The following is a 20,187-nucleotide window of genomic DNA, read 5'->3' as shown; positions in this document are numbered from 1 at the left end:
AATATTGTTCGAAATTATTAAATACACACAATACAATTTAAAACTCATTGGAACGTGACAGCTTGCTTTGACTCGTAATTATTGCGGTGTGATCTGCAGAATGCGCTGGATCTTTGATCCCTGTTTAATAATGTTTTTCTTTGTTTTGTCGTTGTTTGAATTTAAATGATTAAATGTTCTTAGTGAGATAGTTATAAGGTAACAATTGTAACTAATTTTATATTTCTAAGTTAGTACTTTCTTACTGCCTTTTGTTACTGTTTATCTCCAATAAAGTAAAATAAGGTAAATTTAAATTCATAGAACTCTTTATCATCATTATTCTAGCTATATGACGTACACCGGTGGATACTGTCTTCACCTATAGATTTTTAATATAAGATTAAAAGTGAGATCTAGCTTTTTTTCAACCTGCAACAAGTCATCTGTACACTTTGTGAATGGGTGGACATCCTAATTCCTTGTAAAGTATTGTTTGTTTACGGTTTAATTTATTTTTATTATTGAATGCAAAATTTTCTATAATACATCTTAAATATACATATTTAAATAAATATCCACACAGTTTCATAAAAATTTTAATCTCAGTAATAATGAAAAACACGCAACTTTCAATAGCCTCTGATACCCTGGTTAAGCGTGCGGCTAAAAAGTTTCCGAACACTGCTTTGAAAGCTTTGAAGGGTGTGACTCCGACCATGACACACTTTATAATGAAGATCTCAAGTGTCAATGAAGTGCTATCGAGAAAACGCTATTTTAAATACACTCTTTAGAAAAAAAATATCATTTATTAATAATCTCATACAATATTTATTGACTTCACATTTTTTCATTAAACTTACGCTTAGAAATAAAAGAACAGATGTCAGACATACTTGCCATACAGTCATAAATAATTAAAGCAAACGGAATGATTTACAATTAAATTAATCAGGTCAAGTCCCATGTGATAGAAACCAACCTATCTCTGTCGGAAAAGATAAAAGATATAGCAAATACTCTGCGAGAGATCATTATATCCTAAGTGGGTGATAATGAATATCAATCAGATCACTTGAAATATGAAATACTAATTAGCATCAAAAAGGTTAATAATTTGCTATTGTATATTAACAATTTGTATTTGAATACTCAATTAATATTTCCTTTAACAAACCAACATTTTAAGATGTAAAAAATATGTAAACATTAAAAATATGTTGTTTTTCATTATGTTTTTTTTTCTGAGAGTCACTACTATAATGGCATTTTCACTTTCCGCACGATTTAAATAATATTTACGAAATAGTGTCGTAGTTATAAGTATAATATTAATTATAAATATTAACAGTAAATTATTGCGCTATTTATATTACAATAACTTTAATCTTAAGTACTCTTAAGACCTCGTAAATAATGTCGAGATAACATATATAACATTATATAAATACGAAAAGTAGAGTTTACGAATAAATTTAAGTTTAATGATTACATATAAATAAACAACCGATGTTTAATACAACTATATCTTGTAAAAGAAATGTAGAACATGAAATATATTAAAAATTTCTACATAATTCACTAAGTTATGAACGCTTGGCTGTCGCTTTATTCTAGTGACAGTTGTCGTTGACAGAGCAGCTGACGAACTTGTGCCTGAGTTTTAATTCCGGTGACATTTTCTGTTCATTATCAATTTATGTTAACTGGTTTTCTGTATTTCCTAATAAAGAAGTAGTTTTAAAACTGCAAATTAGCGAAGCCCCAGGATTTTTTCATAAAACCAATGTAAGTGTTTACCATTTTAAACGAGTTTATGTTTTGGTTAACATTTCATGTGGCTTCAAATATTACATAGCTGCATTTAAAATTGTAGATGTTGTCAATACTTTAATAATATATATTTCACAACGTGGAATAATATTGTTTATTTATTAATACTAAATTCCAACGAGATAATTACTAAATTAATTTAATAGTTGATTAATTTGAACTGTGTTTACACATTCCATTGAAGCCCATTAGTTGGAATAATGCTGGTATATTTACTGTTAAATCATATCAATTATACCTATTATAATTATACTATATCAATTATTTATTAAAATTAAAATATCTTAATCCAAATTCATTTTTTTAAATTAAATTAGAAAATATTACTCAATAAAATGAATCTTTTATATACTACTTTCTTCTTGGTTTGTGTTATGTTGTGTAGTTTAGTTATTAATATAGAAAAATATTTTTTAGTTTTATTTCAAAACTTGATTTAGTTTCATTGTAAATAATTATGAATAATTACGCCATGTACATATTATTAACACAAAATTTCTTAAGTCTTTGTCTCATTATAAAAAAAGACATCAGTAAATTCCCATAACCTTTACCTTTAGCCAAAGTGATGGTTTACAAATCATGTTCAAGTAAAACTATGTACAAAAATATCTAACACAAGTAATATGCAGAAAAAAAATTCATAAAAACTTAAAATTCCCAGATTACTGCAAAGTTAAATTAACCCTATGTGATCTTTAAAATTTTAACTCATTTTTTTTTTCATTTTAATTGTTGCAAGAGGATGTTTTATTTGCGACAATAGAGTGAAATCAATATGTGTATTTCAATTACTATTTTTAATATTAATTTATTTATATTTTACTACCACATAATTGTTTCCCCTTTTTAAATGAATGGAAGCTGTTGTTTTATTGATTACAGCATCATTACTGCTATTTTTAAGTTGAATGTTTTTATTTGAAAAGTTTATATATTAAACTATTTAATTAAGTAAATCTAATATATATTAAACCAAATAGGTAAATTAAGAATGTAAATTTTAGACATATGTTAATGGTGGTTAATAGTTTTTTCTTGGGGGGAAAGCAAATGTCTTAATAATAGAATATTTTCACAGATAATGTATTTTCGTTAGGCACTGTATACTTAAAAAATTGAAGATAAATATATATAATGTATGTTTATATACACATTGAATATTATATGTATGTAGTTTGTATTATAATAGTAAGTAGTATTTTTAAGATGTATGTATTACTATGTATTTTAATATATCTGTACAATGGAATTTTTATCACATGATTGCCTTCCACTCAATTTTTTCTTTGTAACAAAGTCCATCCAATAACTGCCTGAGAAAATCGCAATTTGTGGTAGGACCTGACTGTAATTTGTCTTTTGCCATATTAATGTAATTTTTCTTCTGTGGTCTTGTACAATACAGACTAAAAATAAATAAACGATATGAAGAGCTTATAATATCTAATCACTTGTTCGAATTAAGACACTTATGTAAAAATGAGTACAAATAGTGTTCAAGGGCTAATTAAAATTGTTACTAATTTTTTTAACCAAAACATATGTGCATTTATACATCTGTTTAAAAGTTAACCTTGAAAGTTAGTCAAATTTTATTTTGAAACTAGAGGATTATTAGTTATTGAAAGGATATAAAGAAAACATTATTGTTTTTTTTTTTAAATATATGGCAATGAATATCCATAACTTGAACAGAGGTAACTCAGGGGTTAGGACTGAGATTTGGATTGTCGGTTGCAGGTTCGTTTCCTGAAATAAAATTTAATATAATTTACACTTTGCATTTATTTTATAGGACTACTGTCTGCCCCTGTTTACAAAAAAATAGCCAACAAATTTGCAATGGCATCCTCAATGTACCATATTATGGAACCGTGATCGCCAACCCACTTGCCAAGCATAGCTATTATGACATACCTCTAATGACATGTTTGGGGGAAGCAATAGGTATCTACGGGCTGAAACGATGAAGATCCAGAAATATTCAACATTTTATTGTTGAATATCTGAATATATTTTTATTATAGAACACTTTAAATTCAAATAAAATATATTATATCTTCCTTCTATAGAATAAATGACACATTTTAAAAACTAATATTTTCAATCTAAAAAGTGACAGATATCTCAAAGATTAAACATTAAATAATTTTATTTGTGTAAATAATTTTGATTTCAATTATATCCAGAAGGTTCTATTACAAAATTGAACATTCCACATTTAAATTAATTTAAATAAATAGATAGAAGTGCATACATTTTTTAATTCTATTTGTTCATAGAACTACTTGACTAAAAACTACTTGATTAAAAAGAATCAAATTTAAAATAGGAAACACCTCTTTTTTTTTTAAAAAAAAAGCCTTTTTCACACTTGGAGGTGTATGCAACCATTCCTTAGCTCGTCTGTTCATCTTATACAATGATATATTAAAACAAACTTATACTAAATAGATGCAGCATAAAAATAATATTTGTTATAAAACATCAAAAAGGCACTTTTGACAATTCAAATTCATATGATCGATGCTCTGACATTTCTTTCAAAATTAAAAGAAGTTTCTGAACTGTTTATATTTCAGTTTTAAGGTTGGTAAATAACTCTGCTTTAAATAATTGAATGTAGTCAAGGAGATTTGTCTCGCGAACACAAGTTGTAGAACGCTTGTCTTAAATGTTTTAAATATGTAAGCTGGAATAGGCCCTCAAAAAAACCCTAATTAATCTACTATAAAGGCTTCGTGAAACCGTACAAGATGTCGTAAACCTATGAGTTTACCGTATCCAGTTACACCATGTAAACACACGCAAATCCCATTAACCACGGCTCGATTACTCTTCGTCCGATGTGAAATTGTGCGAAAGTTTAACAGCGTCTAAAACCGGTCATTAACCTTTTGTACCTATTTGTCGAACCAATTTTTATTATTTGACATTTATCTTACATTATCGAAAATAATATATAGTATGTTCGATTAAAGTTAGAGCAGTTAACATCATAGATCTCGAATTCGAGTGCCGGTCTGGCGTTAAAATCAGGGAGGAGTCAATAGCCTCCCTGATAGGCGGAAAGGATACTAGGTAAGAATTTCTCTCATACTGCAAAGAAATAATTAAAAAAGTGATACAAAAAAATAAAAATTAAAGAAAAAAAGAAAAATTTTAAATAGACAATAAGAAAAAATGTGATAAAATGTAACTCAAAATGTGATATAAAATGTGATAAAATGTAAACGAAAAGAAATAAAGATAAAATGTAACATGTAATGAGGGAGGAATGAAAGGTCACAGAGTAAAAGGCAAAGATAGCAGAAATGTGGCATGAAAGAATAGATTGAAAGAATATGTGAAGAACGAAAGGAGAGAATGGTAATAATAAATAACTATGTGAAAAAATAAATTGCCCGTAAAGTCCCTGTCCCACCAAAGATAGGGGTACGAGAGGCCCCCAATAGCAGGGGCCATAAAAAAAACACAACACATCATAGATCTTACAGCTTGCTGAACCGTGGTCCAAGAACTATAAATAAATAAATAATAGCCAGATTTTTTAGTGTTGCCAAGGCTATTGATTGAAGTCGTGTGGAATGACTAAACGAGTGAACGATGTTATACATGCCACGTATACACACTGTCATTGTCGATACTTGATCATACTAGAAAGACCTATTGCTGGAAATTTTCCTGCAATTTTTCCCAGTGTTGATGCTTTCCGAAGCGGTAATAGTGCTATTAGATAAAGTCAAATGCTAAACGGATATTATCGACGAGTGACAGTCCAAGCCAAATCCCCTAGTGGGCAGCCCTAAAGCCTAGTTACGGAATATACGCAGAAGCGAACTAACAGCTCGGCGGTTTTCATATCCGGTAATATAGTAGTGTGTAGACTCGTGCCCTGGGTTCCTCGGTCACCCTTTTGTTTGGTTGCCTCGAAAGACCTCGAACTGGCAATAAAAGTGAAAAGTACCTGTGTTATATAAGGACACTGTAATCAACAATACGTTAGAACAACACCGCATCCGTCATCTGGGTGAACTGGATCTGAACAGCTTCATCTGAGAATAGGGTAGACGAAGCATGTACAAAGACAACACTTACGTATTAGATCAGCCTCACGATGGATTTTGAGGCAAAAGGATTGCTTGATAAAACAGAAAAGGGGACAGATAGTGATCAAACAAAAGCCGCGTTGACCTGTGCATATAGTGTAGTGTTACGCATTAATATAACATCAACGCACTCATCACCTTATATATATCTATTTATTCCTATGTTACCTAGATGGGGCAGAGGGCGTTCAGACTAGAACATTGTGTTTTATCTGTGGTCTCATACAATAACACGGTAATATTTTGTTTATAGCGCAAATGCAATGTTATGGGTTTACCACAGATAAAATACGATGTCAAGCTTTAATTTCATTACACAATTATGATCATAACTTCTGCCGCAGAACGTCCATTGTTGGATATAGGCCTTCCCCATAGAATTAAAATAAAACCGGTCGTAAATGGCTTGCATCTAGCATTTTCCTACAATCTGAAGGTAGTCGGTCATTCTGTGGGTGGAAGTGAAACGCTGCGATTGCAAGTCCTTGGTCTTCATTTCAGGAGTTGCCAGCTTCATTTTAGAAGCCATCGGTGTAGCGTGTAACATAATAAATATAAAACTAACACTTTTTTACGGAATTAATGACAATTTTTATAAAATTTACTTAATTTGGTATCATTACAGAATTAATGGGATTCATTGAAACATGGCAAACATAAAAATAGTTCTCCTTCACAAGTATTTCAAAATGTTACAACACGCTGGGTCTCTTCATGCCATCACTCTACCATTTTTTCTTACATTTTTGTCATAACATAATTTACAGTACTCAAACTTCACGAGACTTTTCCTGGTTTTCTTCGGAGTTTGTGTTATTTTTAAGATTCAATTCAGCATGATGAATGTTTTTTTTTTTGGTCACAAGTGCTAATTTTAAAGAAACACTGGCCAGGAATCTGCAAATTTCTGTTAAAATCTTATCTAGAAAAAACATTGGCATTAATTACCAGCGCTTCTAAATGGCGCGCGTGACCTGATGGGAATCCCCTTAAAATTAGTTTGGCGCTCAACGTGTTCCGCGCCATATGGCGTGCTCACCGCCACATCAAAGCTAAGTCGCTTCTTTCAGTCATATCTCCTCCAGGTTATGATGATGTGATATGTATTATCATCCTGATCATCATCCATTGCCAAGACTGTGCCTACTCGCTGTTGTATTTCCATGTATCATTACATCGGTTCAATGTCTTGGTGAACGACCATGATGGTTTGCTTTTTTACCACTGTACTGTCCTCTCCAACCCTCGTTTATTATGAAGTGCAAAGAACTTCAGTATTTATATCCAACGAGTTTATTCTTGCAGTGCAGTGTTATTAATTTCATATGCACTCAACGAGCGTACTCCGACTAGGATATAAAAGAAGTTGAATCCGACGGCACTGCAGAAGCGAGTCATTGTTTGTTACGGTCTGTTGTGAAAGTTCGACATTAAAAATGCACCGTATACAATTCATTTCGAAATCTGTTACCTTTAGAAAATGAACAATGCGTATTGATATTTATTTTATGCTTAAAATAATGAAATATAAAATAAAATGCGGTAAGAACGTAGTGATTTATAAAATGGAAAAATAAATTAGAATCGATTATAAATATATTCGATAGATGCATCTAAAGGTAAGTAAGTAAGTTATAAGATTCTCACAAACCAGACATGATGATAGATCTTGGGCTACCGCTACGTTTTGGTCATATTATCATTATGTTGAATATCTATGAGCGACGCCTTTGTCCAAAAGCGTCTTTTGGATGTAATTATTATGATTATGCCTATTGACGACGTCAAGTATTGCCTAGTTGTGCTTATGATAACCTTTTTTTATTAATTCTAATTTGTATCGCTAAAGTTTTTTTTTTGTGCAATATTTTTTTTTCGCTTTTACTAAGCACAGACAGTTGGGAGAGGGTTGCCGCTATTTAATACGGATCTTTCTTCTCCCAGCTGCGAGGCACGACAGCGTTTTATAATTATTACAATATTTTCTTACACAATTTTCTCTTATGAATAAATGCAGCTAAAAGTTATACATATTAACAATAAATTTTGGTAAATTGTTTTATATTAAATCGCTGCCCAAGCGCTACAGACCGTTAAATTCCTTAAGATTTAGGACAAAGTGCCGGGCCAACTCATCAAAAGATTCTGCTGTAGATTTTTTCTTGAGAAGGTCAGGTAAGTTGAACGGAGGTATATTAAGGTTTTCACATAAGGTCACGTGGTTACGTCTTTTGGATTCGAATCGGGAGCAGTGTCTGAGTGAGTGATGAAAAGTCTGTACTGTGGGCTTATGATAACTGAAAAGCTGTTATGCTTCCATAGCCTCACTTGACATCTTCGATTCTCCTCGTGGTGGGCATACCTACGTCACCGGTAGACGTGACCATTCAAGAATCTTTTGGCACCGACGACCATGTTCTTTTTAGCTGATGGACGCCCACTACAAGGTATAAGTCTCCCTCAAAGATGGTCACGATGATCAGTCCTTCCTTTGCTTACCTTTCGCTACCAACGAACAGATGAGCAATTCTTCTCGATCTCATTTCTTTTTCGATCTCGCAAAACTTTCTCCGTTGCTCTCTGGGTGACTCTTATAAAACTCAACATAAATAAATTATTAATGTAATTTAAATATTATTACCATCTCCCCTTTTAAATGGTTTAAGACTGTCACTTCTACTAGTTCTTCCGAACGCGTTATTTTTTACATTCGGAAAACTTACAACTAGTTTGCGTAATACAACTTAACCTAGATTTGAAAAGACATATGTTTTAACAAATAGAAACAATACAAAGTTTCATTAACCCTTTCCACTCCAAGGCTGTTATGTAGCATCGATAAAATTTAATTGAATTATAGCATCTTGCGATTCTAGAATATGTTTCATTCATTCGTGATTCAAATATTTTAGTAACAAAAATGTTTCCTGTTTTAAAATTTTCCGCAAAAACAAGTATAACACCATGTCGAGTATCACTCGACAGTGGAGCTTGTGGAACAAAATCAGTGTCGAGTGACACTCGACATTGGAGTGGAAAGGGTTAATGTATTTCTCAGACTTCTCTTTGACGAGTAAGCTGTCTAAAGGTAAACATCCGATGAACTCTCCGTGTAAAACAACTGAACAACGCGAGAAACATTAGATGGTAATAGGAGCAGTTCTGGGTTAGGCTCCAGGGGAATCGCTGCACCATATTACCAGCTTTGATTCATAAAGTCCTAAAATCGACTTATAACAAGTTAGACAATGAAAATAGCGTCTTGTGTAACTTTTTTGAAAATGAAGTCTCCAATCAGTCAAACTTGATCATGTATTTATTAACTACATATTTTTCTTTTTTATTATTTATGAACGTTGATGGGCCAGTCAGAAAAATAAACAAAATCATTCCTGAAAAAAAGTTTTTATTGCAATTGTTTGATTGTATTGTGGGATTTGTCTAGGGCCAGTTGGTCTTGAGATAATAACAACACGAAGTAGAAGTAGGTATATTCAAGCTATATTTATGAAGATGTAAATGAACAATTTTATTTCTGTGGAATTCCCCCTTTTCGATGCGCTGCTGATGATGACGTAATGTTGCTCTCTAATGTTTTTGGTTAATTTTTATACATGTTTGGACATGTCAACCCCATTGTAATCATAATAAAAATTTTGCGAATGACAACGTTCAAAAATCACTGTGTTTGGCACTAATGGGTGTATCATTACTCCTGAAGAAGTCCCGTGGAGTGGTTGTGTAATTCGCATTATTTGCCGCATGCGCATTTATCAGCGGGCTGGCGCTTTACTTCACTTTATTGCACGACTACTACTGCATTGGCGGAAGAAGCTGTATATTGGTCCTTTTCTTACTTAGGATAGACTTCCGCAAAATAACGCCTGATTCGATTAAATGTTCAAAAGTCATTATGAAGGCAAGTCGCCAATCTGCAAAGTCGTCTAGTCGCTTCCGACATAGCTCCCGACAATACAGATTGCATGGCGCCAACATCGTATGGCCTAACAAATCATATATTCCTTAATTTCTTGGCACATTCTATCAACACATGATGCATAATCTCATCCACACCACACACGCGACAATTAGTAGAGCTCTATTAATGCATTTAACACATTCCATGCCATGTGGGGCGTATACGACCGCCACTGCATTTTCCGTTCAGGCCATTTACAGTTCTCATTGAAAAACAAATGAATTGTAGTCTCGAATACACCAAACACAACACCAGCTCCCAGGAAGGTTCCTGATTTAAAACTCGCGTTAATGGAATAATCGGACAATTTGTCTCAAGAATTAATCGACAACCTTATTTTGAATAGGGGCTGTCGTATACAAGCACTAATAAGGGCTCGCGGAGACAACACTCCATATTGATTTCATTTTTTTTTGTGTTCATTTTAAAATTAAACCGATAATAACTGAAAAGGAGAAATTTATGAATCGCTTTTTTTCATAATTCTAGCATATTTTTAAAAATAAATATTTTCCGGCTTATTTAATTATAATTTTTAATAATTATAGCAGAGGTAATTATATTGTATTAAATAAGTCGAAAAACAGCTTTTTTGTGTTCTAATTGTGCCGGTGTGTGTAAATAACTTCACATCACGTATGCGTAATAATTTTTTTAATTATTTCTCGCTAATTATAGCTTTGAAGTATTGTAAAACTGTAAAGTACACGTTTCTAATGACAGTTTGAATATTTAAAGTGTGGGTCGTATACGCCCCACGCGGCCTAAATGGAAAACCTTCAAAAATTACACTGGCACGGAACGTGTTAAATAAAAAAAATATATCTTTAACATCGTTTAAAATGATATATTTAAATAGCATTCCCAAAGAGTACTATCTTCTATAGAGTCATATAATTTTTTATTTAACAAAAGAAGTTTTCTGAATATTATCTGAGATATGTAAAAGCGCATATAAGACATCACTCATAGAAATGTGTACTAACTAATATTTATATTTACTCCTGGTATCTACACCGTAAATTACTCCTGATAAAATCGATAAAGTTTTCGTGAGAATATATTTTAATAATTATATTATGAAAGCTGATTTGAAATGTCACGGCGCACAGAAAAAATGGCCGCTGAGATTTTAAGGTTCTGACCACAGACCACGGACAGCGACTTTGACAAGGAAAGAAGACGCAGTATAGAAGCCGCTACCAAGCGGTCTTATTAAATAATTATGTTTATGCCTATTGAAAAGCGTAGACGCTTGTTATGCTTATAGTAACTGAAAAGCCGTTATGTCTGTTGCCTGAAATAATTGCCATTTCAGATAAGCGACCGGCGAGGATGGCGACTGGTACGTGGGAGGAGTTCTTCGCTGTCCACCTCCCCCCCACCGACTTCGAGGACAACCGTTCCCTTCTCAAGGAGTTCTGCGAGCGCCACGACAAATATGGTAACAGGATTGCGCTTGTTACTGTAAGTATAACATTTAAAAAACTTTTGCAAATAGTATATTTATTTTTAGTGCTACAAAAATGCGACAAAGTAGGGGGGGGTCTTAGAAAGTGGTGAATGTATTAATGAAAACCTTAAGTTTATTAACACTTTATTTAATTTTAAAAAGATGTCTATGTGGATGTCATATACCATAATCGCCACGCTTTCCAGGTAGGTTGGCGATCGCAGTTTTGTTTTATGGTAGATAGAGACCGCTGCTGCCCATCATCTAAAAACTTGTTTATGAGTAGTGGGGATGATCGATCTTGTACTGCCCACATTCAGCTACTTCTCACAACCTTTACTATGTCGTCAGTCCCCCTAGTGGAATGCCTATGTAGAGAGTTACTTCGACCCGTCAGCTGCACGAGCAGGAAGAGCAATTCTTCAAGCAATGTCGGTAACTTTGGTTCTGCGGATCTAATCATTTCTGTTTCGAACTCTGTTACTCCTTGGGTGAACTTGAGTCTTATGAAGCCGTAAGCGACCAAGTCTCAGATCCATATATTATCACTGGTAACACAATTTAGTCAAACACCATCACCTTCATATTATATATATATATATATATATATATATATATATATATATATATATATATATATATATATATAAAAGCGAAGGTGATGGTTTGGGTATGACACATTAATTGACAACAAATAAGCTAAATATTTACACCAAGCTATTAAATATTATTTCTATTTACACGAAGACAAGCTAAGGCTAAAATACTGGCATTATATGCATTTCTGTTTAAATTAAAATTAAATAATAATTAATTGTAATTTTCAAACCGTCGAGAGACATTGACGTTTAATTTTTATTTATAAAAGTAAATTTCGTATTTTTTTAATAAAATATGGCTTCCACTAGCCTATTATTTCTCGAGAACGGTTTGACAATTACGATTAATTATTTTTTAATTTTAATTAAAGCAGAAAGGCATATAAAACCTTAGATTGTACCAGCTGCGCGGCAAAACATCTATAACAGATTATACAACAATATGTTGTATATAGACAATGTAACCCACAGATTACGAATAACTCATTATTGCGTGTCGGCACTTGTATGGATTGTCTGAATCATTTAAATATACGGAATAATTATAGTTAATGCCGTTGTCTATGTTTCATCCTATTTCAAAAGGAATGCTGTTTGAAATGAACTTAATATCATTCTTTTTAAACTCTTTTATAATTCTAAATTTGAAAAATAACAAGCAGAGGTTGTCAAGTGCTTTGACAGTTGCAGGCATCTTTCGAAATTTGATAATGTTCGCTAGCCACAATTAATTAAGCATTTAAAAAATGCAAGACGGTATAATTTTTTTACAGATATTATATATTTTATATGTAATGTAAGTACAAAATACGCGTATTTAATTTAGATATAAAAAAATCAAAACAGATAATTATTTAAAGCTTGAATATGAATAGTGACGACAGCATTCCTCAGTAATTATTTCAAATGCCGGTTAGTTAATTATGATTGCATTACAATAATTTTATGGTAAAATAAAATTATTCAGACAAGTACTCTGTTTCGATAAGCAATATAAATAAAAATATTGAAATAATTCTACAATAAATCAGAGCAAAAAACAATCGTTCAAACAGTCGCATGTGGCTCGCGAGCCGCAGGTTGACCACCCCTGCTATAAAGCATAACAAAGACGTAAGGTAAAGTACGTTAGTTGCATTTAAAAATAGAACATCCTGTATTTTCATCTGTTTAGTTACTGATAAACAATTTTTCTGGAACCAGTCTGGTGGCACCACGGTACCCTTGGAGCACAACACAGTGCGTTTCGTGGATAACTTCAGCGCCGGTACCCGAGGGTCGGCGTCTGCGGAGTACTTTCTGGAGCACGGGTACGCGGTGATCTTCATGCACAGGCAGAAGTCGCTGGAACCCTACACGAGGCACTTCAACGGGCAGAAGCTGCTCGATATGTTGGAGCTGAATGAACGCGGGCCCAACACTACTATTACTGGTGAGTTGTTTGACTATCTTCATCAAAAAAAAAAAACATTTTTTCATAAATAAATTTGTTTTCGGAGACCGGAGGCCGCCTTCAAGCAATTTCTATTGGAAATGTATGAGCCTCTGTGTTTGGCACTAATCGGTGTAAAATAACTCCTGAAGATGCCCCGTGGAGGGGTGAAACACGTGTTGAGTGATTTGGCGGTGGCAGTTGTGTGATTCGCATTGTTTGCCGCATACGCATTTATCAGCGGTCTGGTGGACGGTGCACTTTGTTGCACGACTATCACTGCATGTGCGGAAGTGGCTAAATATTGGTCCTTTTCTTACTTAGGACGGACGTCCGCAAGGTAACGCCTGATTCCATTAAAATCTTTGAGCCTTCTAAACATATCGCCTAAGACAGATGACCGCTGGAACCTTAAAATTTTGAAGTGAATTTGCTTAAATGGAAAGCCATCCTGCGTGGACCTCATTCTCGGACAAACGTTGCGATGCACTCTCCTTTCTCACAAATGTTCAGTTTTTATATCAGAATATTTGAATAAATGCCTGCCGTACATGTCTTTTGAAGCTCTTATAGAGTCTTTACAAAATCTTAATAATTCATTGTATCCATAACAGATTTTTTATTTTAATTGCGTGTTTATTAAGAGTGGTTTTTAGACGTATAGGAGCTTCCCAAATAGCTGATTCTAATGTATCTTTAGACTTCATCTCATTAGTTAATGAAATCAAATTGATCTCGTGTCCAGTGAAGCCGGACAGCGTGGACGTGCTGGCGCCAGTCCTGGCGCGATACAAAGCCGCTCATGCTGCAGGGGCCTTGCTCCACGTGTCCTTCACCACCGTCTCGGAGTATTTCTGGCTGCTGCGAGCCGCGTGCGAGTGTCTGGCCAGGCTCGGACCTCGTGCCCTGCTGTACCTGGCAGCCGCTGTCTCCGACTTCTATATACCTAAGGACCGGGTGGTGAGTTACCATATTTAGCAGTAATACCAACCTAACTGTACCCTGTGAAACAATGAGAGTTCTCGTGCATCTGTGATCAGGAAGTGGACCAGATCGTAATGCACCTTATCGCTGGCTGTCCTGTATTTGGAAGAATCTCCCTTGATGGATACAGCATGGAGAATAGAAGTGGATAACATCGTATCCCTCGTGGACAGCAATAAATGTCGCCTTGTGTTTTTTAGTTTTGCAAGTTGTGGTAACAGGCAATCTATAAGAACAAAATTAAGAATTAAAGTAAGGTGTTAAATGTAATAAAAGAATGAGATCAACTATCGATGATTTAACAAAAAATAAGTATTAATATATATGCTGTGATGTAAAAAGCAATAGTAAAGCAGGAATGTAGATGAAGGAAGTGAAGCGATGTCTGAAAGAAGATCAGAACGTGAAGAATGAAAGATTTTGTATAGAAAAAGAGAAATAATTTATAGGAAAAGAAAAGAGGACTGTTTAAAAAAAATCTGAAAAATGATTTATGCCCCAAAATTAAAGTACCCATGACATGGCAGGAGAACAAATATTAAAAAAAGAAAATAATATATATGGTTGTCAAATATCTCCCTTCCGCCTTTTTGTCTTTTGAATTTCGCGGCTATGTACAAAGCCCTACAGAGCTCGTATCTGGCAATATTATAGATAATTTGAAAGGTCTTGACATAACCTACAAAACGACGCTATGCATGATTAGTTTGGATATTGCGTTCAACAGTTATAGACCTGTAAACATGGAGTTCACTAACGCCGAAATTCGCGCTATTTTAAAGTTTTCCTTCGTTAAAGGCAAATCCGCTAGAGAAACGTTCCTTGAGATTAATGGTGTTTTGGGGGATGGTACTCTATCACTTCGAACCGCGGAGGAATGGTTTCGACGATTCAAATGGTTTCGAAAACGACACCATGGATAAGCCAACCGGCGGAAGACCTGTGACGACAAATACCGATCAAATCATGGACTACATCGAGTTAGACCGGCATGTGGCATCTCGTGACATCGCCCAGGAGATGGGAGTTAGTCACCAAACCATTTTAAACCATCTGCAAAAGGCTGGATACAAAAAAAAGCTTGATGTTTGGGTGCCGCATGATTTGACGCAAAAAAACCTTCTGGACCGAATCAACGCCTGCGATATGCTGCTGAAACGGAACGAACTCGACCCATTCTTGAAGCGGATGGTGACTGGCGACGAAAAATGGATCACATACGACAATATCAAGCGAAAACGGTCGTGGTCGAAGGCCGGTGAATCGTCCCAAACAGTGGCCAAGCCGGGATTGACGGCCAGGAAGGTTTTGCTGTGTGTTTGGTGGGATTGGAAGGGAATCATCCACTATGAGCTGCTCCCATATGGCCAGAAGCTTAATTCTACTATCTACTGCGAACAACTGGACCGCTTGAAGCAGGCGATCGTCCAGAATTGGCCAGCAGGAAGGGTGTAGTGTTCCACCAGGACAACGCCCGACCACACACTTCGTTGATGACTCGTCAGAAGCTACGGGAGCTCGGATGGGAGGTTTTATCACATCCACCATATAGCCCGGACATAGCGTCAAGTGATTACCACCTGTTCCTGTCCATGGCGAACGCCCTTGGTGGTGTAAAGTTGAACTCAAAAGAGGTTTGTGAAAGTGGCTATCCGAGTTCTTCGCAAATAAGGAGGGGGGCTTCTACGAGGGAGGTATTATGAAGTTGCCGTCTAGATGGAAACAGATTATCGAACAAAACGGCGCATATTTGAACTAAATCCGATCACTGTAACACTTTTTATAAAGGATTGAATAAAGAGCAAAAAAGCGGAAAGGAGATATTTGACAACCTGTTATAAAATTCTCGTGTCACGGTGTTCGACTTGACCGATTTTTACCAAATTTTACATGCGTATTCAGTATGTCTGAGAATCGGCTACTATCTATTTTCCATACCCCTAAGTTATAAGGGTGGTCCACCCCTAAATTTTATTTTTAATTTTTTAGACATATTTTTTGGTTTTTATTTTATTATGATACAGCATACAAAAATACACACAAACCTAAATTTTCACCCCTCTACGATCAACCCTTATCTTACATTTGTTTATTAAAAACTTTAATTTTTTTTTTGCAAAACAGCGTTTGCGGGATCAGCTAGTAATATATAAAATGTTTCAAATAACAAAATACTCAGGTACAAGTAAAGTTTTCTTAAAATAGCTTGGTTTAAGAAGAAGGAGGAGCGAGAAGAAGAGGAAGGGGCCTCTGGTGAAGCCAGCCTGACAACACAAAGGCCAGAGGTTTTAGCAACTTATAGTTATTTCGGAAGGTTCTGAGTTATATTTTGCGAGATATTATATGAGGTCCCTGTTCACCGCATTAAAAATATATTTGATTAAAAACATTTTTAATGCGTTTATCTATCCACCTTACTAAATAGTTTTTTTTTCTAAACAATGTATTATTGAAATGATTTTATGAGATTCAGCAGAGGATGAAAGAAGGCCTTAGATAATGATGACGTTATATAAGAATCTTCATTTTCCCAGCCCACCCACAAGATGCAGTCGGAGAGTGGAGCCCCTGTCATCCATCTGCACCTGGTGCCGAAGATGCTGGCACCGCTCGTCAATCTGTGGGTGCCAAATGCCTACGTCGTGTCCTTCAAGCTGGAGACGGATGAGAACCTCCTCATACCTAAAGCTAGAGCGGCTCTAGAGAAGTATAAACATAAGGTAATTTATTAACTTCTTTGATTTGAAATAAAACTATTTTATATCGCTAATATCGAAGTTCAGTAGGACTGAAGTTGATGCCCATCATCATCACCAACATTTAAGCTGTAAAAAGTCTACTGATGAACATTGTTGTTGGTATGATCTAAACAGAATTAAATCATTACTAATATATTTTTTCTGTTCATTTTGTGAACAAGCAATAACGGCTTCTATTTCATTAAGTTAAGGTTGAAATTTAAATAATATTAAACTGTACTATATAAAACAGAGCAGAATTTTTTGGCTACCAATTATTTATAGTAATTACTTATTATCACTTATATTTTAGTAAATAAATTTTATGTTAACACATATCAATGAATGTCAACATAAGACAAAGTTATTCTATTCGACGCTAGATGGCGCTAGTTACATTTTACATCGCGTTATCAGTATACTGCTCCTAGTACCTCTAATGGATAATCAGTGATTATATTCAGCTTATGAATATACTTTAGAAATATTCCGCTGCAGTGTATTTTGTCATGGTAACCATCTTTTCGGGTGTCATTTGCAAGCTCTTTGTCAGTTCAACGGCAGTTTAGTTCAACGAGGCATGGAAAGTGCTTTACTTGAGGTTTCTCTCCGAGAACAAATCAGGAAAGTTAACAAGATAAGTCAATTGATGGGCGAGTTAAAGTGGCAGTGCCAGGCCACTTCGTACGTAGGATAAATGACCTCTGGAGCCTTAAATTTCCTAGGTCGTAAAGACGCTGGATGTAGACCGCATCAAACTGGTTCTTTCGGAAGTTGGGGAGCCCTAAGTCGAGCAGTCATTTCATACTAGTGAAATTTCCGTCGAACAACAGACACCCTCAGGCTGTATAACAGTGTCCATTATGCGGTGGTAGCAATATCACGTCACACACGTGCGTGTACTGCACGGACGAGACTCAAGATGCGATCGCAAGGTTCATCGATGTGGCGAATACGGCAACCGCCGCACAGATACTGGTGATAAACCTGAATATATAATTATAAAGTAGGGATGAGGAAGTGGTCGCACAAACGTAATTTAAAAACTGGACATTTTTGGGTGTCCTAAAGATAGATTAAGAGACTTACTTAGACACTGCAACACGCAAAAACATGAGCAAAACAAATTCAGAAGTAAAAGTACAACCAAAAAAAGTAAAATGATGATAGAGATGGATTTGAAAATACTTTTAACATTTTTTAGACTTCAGCGAAGTTTTTAACACCCTGTATAATTATAGCATATAGGTATTTCAGGCAAGTGGTAAAGTTTTTTTTTTAAATCCGACCCTCTGAATCCACAGATGGTGGTGGCGAATCTGTTGCAAACGCGCCACCACAGGGTAATCCTGGTGACGCCAGAGGCCAGTCACGAGGTGCTTCTCACGCGGGAAGAAGTGCACGCGGGTATGGAGCATTCTAATTTTTAATTTTTATTATTTTCTCAAATTATACATCAACAGTACATTAAAATAAAACACATGAAAAACCATTTTAAAAATTCTGGGGGCGGCCTCTTGCCCCCTAATCTTAAAGTGGACGATCCTAGGTAGGATCAAGATCCTCACATAGATTGCCGAGTGGTCCAATACACTTAAGTAATATCTCTATATTATCTCATAATAAACATAGAAAGTTCATATAAACAGAAACATAAAAATCATATTGTAATGTAAAGGATTTTTAGTGATAATAGGGCATGGTAATGAATTGTCCTGCAATAGTGTCAAGGATATAAAAGTGACAAAAAACCCCTTCCTATTTTGTTGTGAACTCTTAGATCAGGGCAAATTAGATACCCTCGTAGCTTTTAGTTGAATATTGGATATACAGGGTGTAAATAATCCTATATGGACAACTAATTTATTCCTGCAACTTAACCAGTGTGTAATTTAGAAAAAAATTTTTTTTTTTGGTTTAAGAACTTTCTAAAATAAAATTAGTCTAAGTTACTCCTTATTACATCAGTCACCTGCCAATATAAATCCTGTCAAAATCGGTTTAACCATTTTAAAGATCCGGAACAAAGAAACAGACAAAATTTTTTATATAAATTTGTACAGGTTCCATATATTATATGCATGTCATAAAAAGCTATTATTTTAATAATTTAAACAGGCACCAAAATTATATTTTAATATTAGATGATATTAATAAATCAACAAGGAAGATATAACTTTGTTGCAGGTGTTGACATTGAAGCTACTATAGTTGGAGAAATAGTCCGCCTGCACACGGAACACCTGGGAGGTCCAAGCGCTCGCTGAGTATCCCGCGGCCGCCTCCATCGCCTGTACCTAACGGACTAGGCCGGCGGCCGCGAAACTACACCCTAACACCAACAACTCAAAGTTCATATTCCCTTACTCTGAACTTGCAGTTATGGATGTTATTCTATTAAAAACATATTGTGTGTTGAATATTTATTTTTATCGTATTGGTGGTGTGATAGCTTAAGTGAAACATTAGCATTGTGATTCAAATATTAACTTTGGTGTGCGTGTAATAAGGTTTATATTTAATTGCAACATAAATTATAATCATGGAGAAGTATTTTTGCAAAATATTTTCAACCTTACGGCTTGTGTAATATGATTTATATTTAATTATTATTATTACTCATGTTTAAATAGTAACTATTTTTTAATTACTACATGATTGAATTCGGAAGATTCCAATTTCAAATTTATTGCGTTATACACATTTTTTTATTGTTAAATTATGTTATGTGCTTTATGTCTTAAGCTATTTGGTGTTAAATGTATGTGATGGTGTATTGATATTTTGGAGTGAAGATATATAATCCCTTCGAGCTTAAATTTAAACAGCTGATGGTGTTAAATGGTGCGAGTTACACCGGGAACTATCTTTGTTTTATTTTAAAATTATAGATACCAAAACAACTCACAGTACCTGGCGATAAATATTGCAGCACACTACCTATATGACATTTTGCAGTCGTTGTATTTCGTGCGACAGAGATAACGTTCTACGAAACCGAAATTAACCGATTGTCTCTTTCCAAAGTTCATCATTTATAGCCGGGACTGTAAGGTATCTATTAACATATTAGGA

General features: G+C 34.6%; 1 protein-coding gene across 1 annotated transcript; it reads left to right on the top strand.

Moving 5' to 3' along the window:
- The first annotated feature begins 1,624 nt into the window (after positions 1-1,624).
- Positions 1,625-20,102, top strand: Ppcs (phosphopantothenoylcysteine synthetase). The gene is made up of 7 exons (XM_068766791.1): positions 1,625-1,770; positions 11,225-11,373; positions 13,162-13,390; positions 14,136-14,350; positions 16,909-17,094; positions 18,417-18,519; positions 19,300-20,102. The coding sequence occupies exons 2-7, from the start codon at positions 11,242-11,244 to the stop codon at positions 19,377-19,379; spliced, it is 945 nt and encodes a 314-aa protein (XP_068622892.1). The 5' UTR covers positions 1,625-1,770; positions 11,225-11,241; the 3' UTR covers positions 19,380-20,102.
- The last annotated feature ends 85 nt before the right edge of the window (positions 20,103-20,187 follow it).

The sequence above is a fragment of the Battus philenor genome, unplaced genomic scaffold, assembly GCF_028537555.1.
Source record: "Battus philenor isolate CCGP_79_NKW_IND1 unplaced genomic scaffold, ilBatPhil1.0.hap1 SCAF_10, whole genome shotgun sequence".
Lineage (NCBI taxonomy): Eukaryota > Metazoa > Arthropoda > Insecta > Lepidoptera > Papilionidae > Battus > Battus philenor.
Note: the sequence above shows the minus strand (reverse complement) of the source record. Positions and strands in the feature narration are given on the sequence as shown.

Excerpts from the sequence above, each read along its gene's own strand:
- Ppcs (XM_068766791.1), top strand. The coding sequence starts at position 11,242 with ATGGCGACTGGTACGTGGGAGGAGTTCTTCGCTGTCCACCTCCCCCCC. Across the intron at positions 17,095-18,416 it reads TAGAGAAGTATAAACATAAG|ATGGTGGTGGCGAATCTGTT; the intron begins GTAATTTATTAA and ends CTGAATCCACAG. Across the intron at positions 18,520-19,299 it reads GCGGGAAGAAGTGCACGCGG|GTGTTGACATTGAAGCTACT; the intron begins GTATGGAGCATT and ends ACTTTGTTGCAG.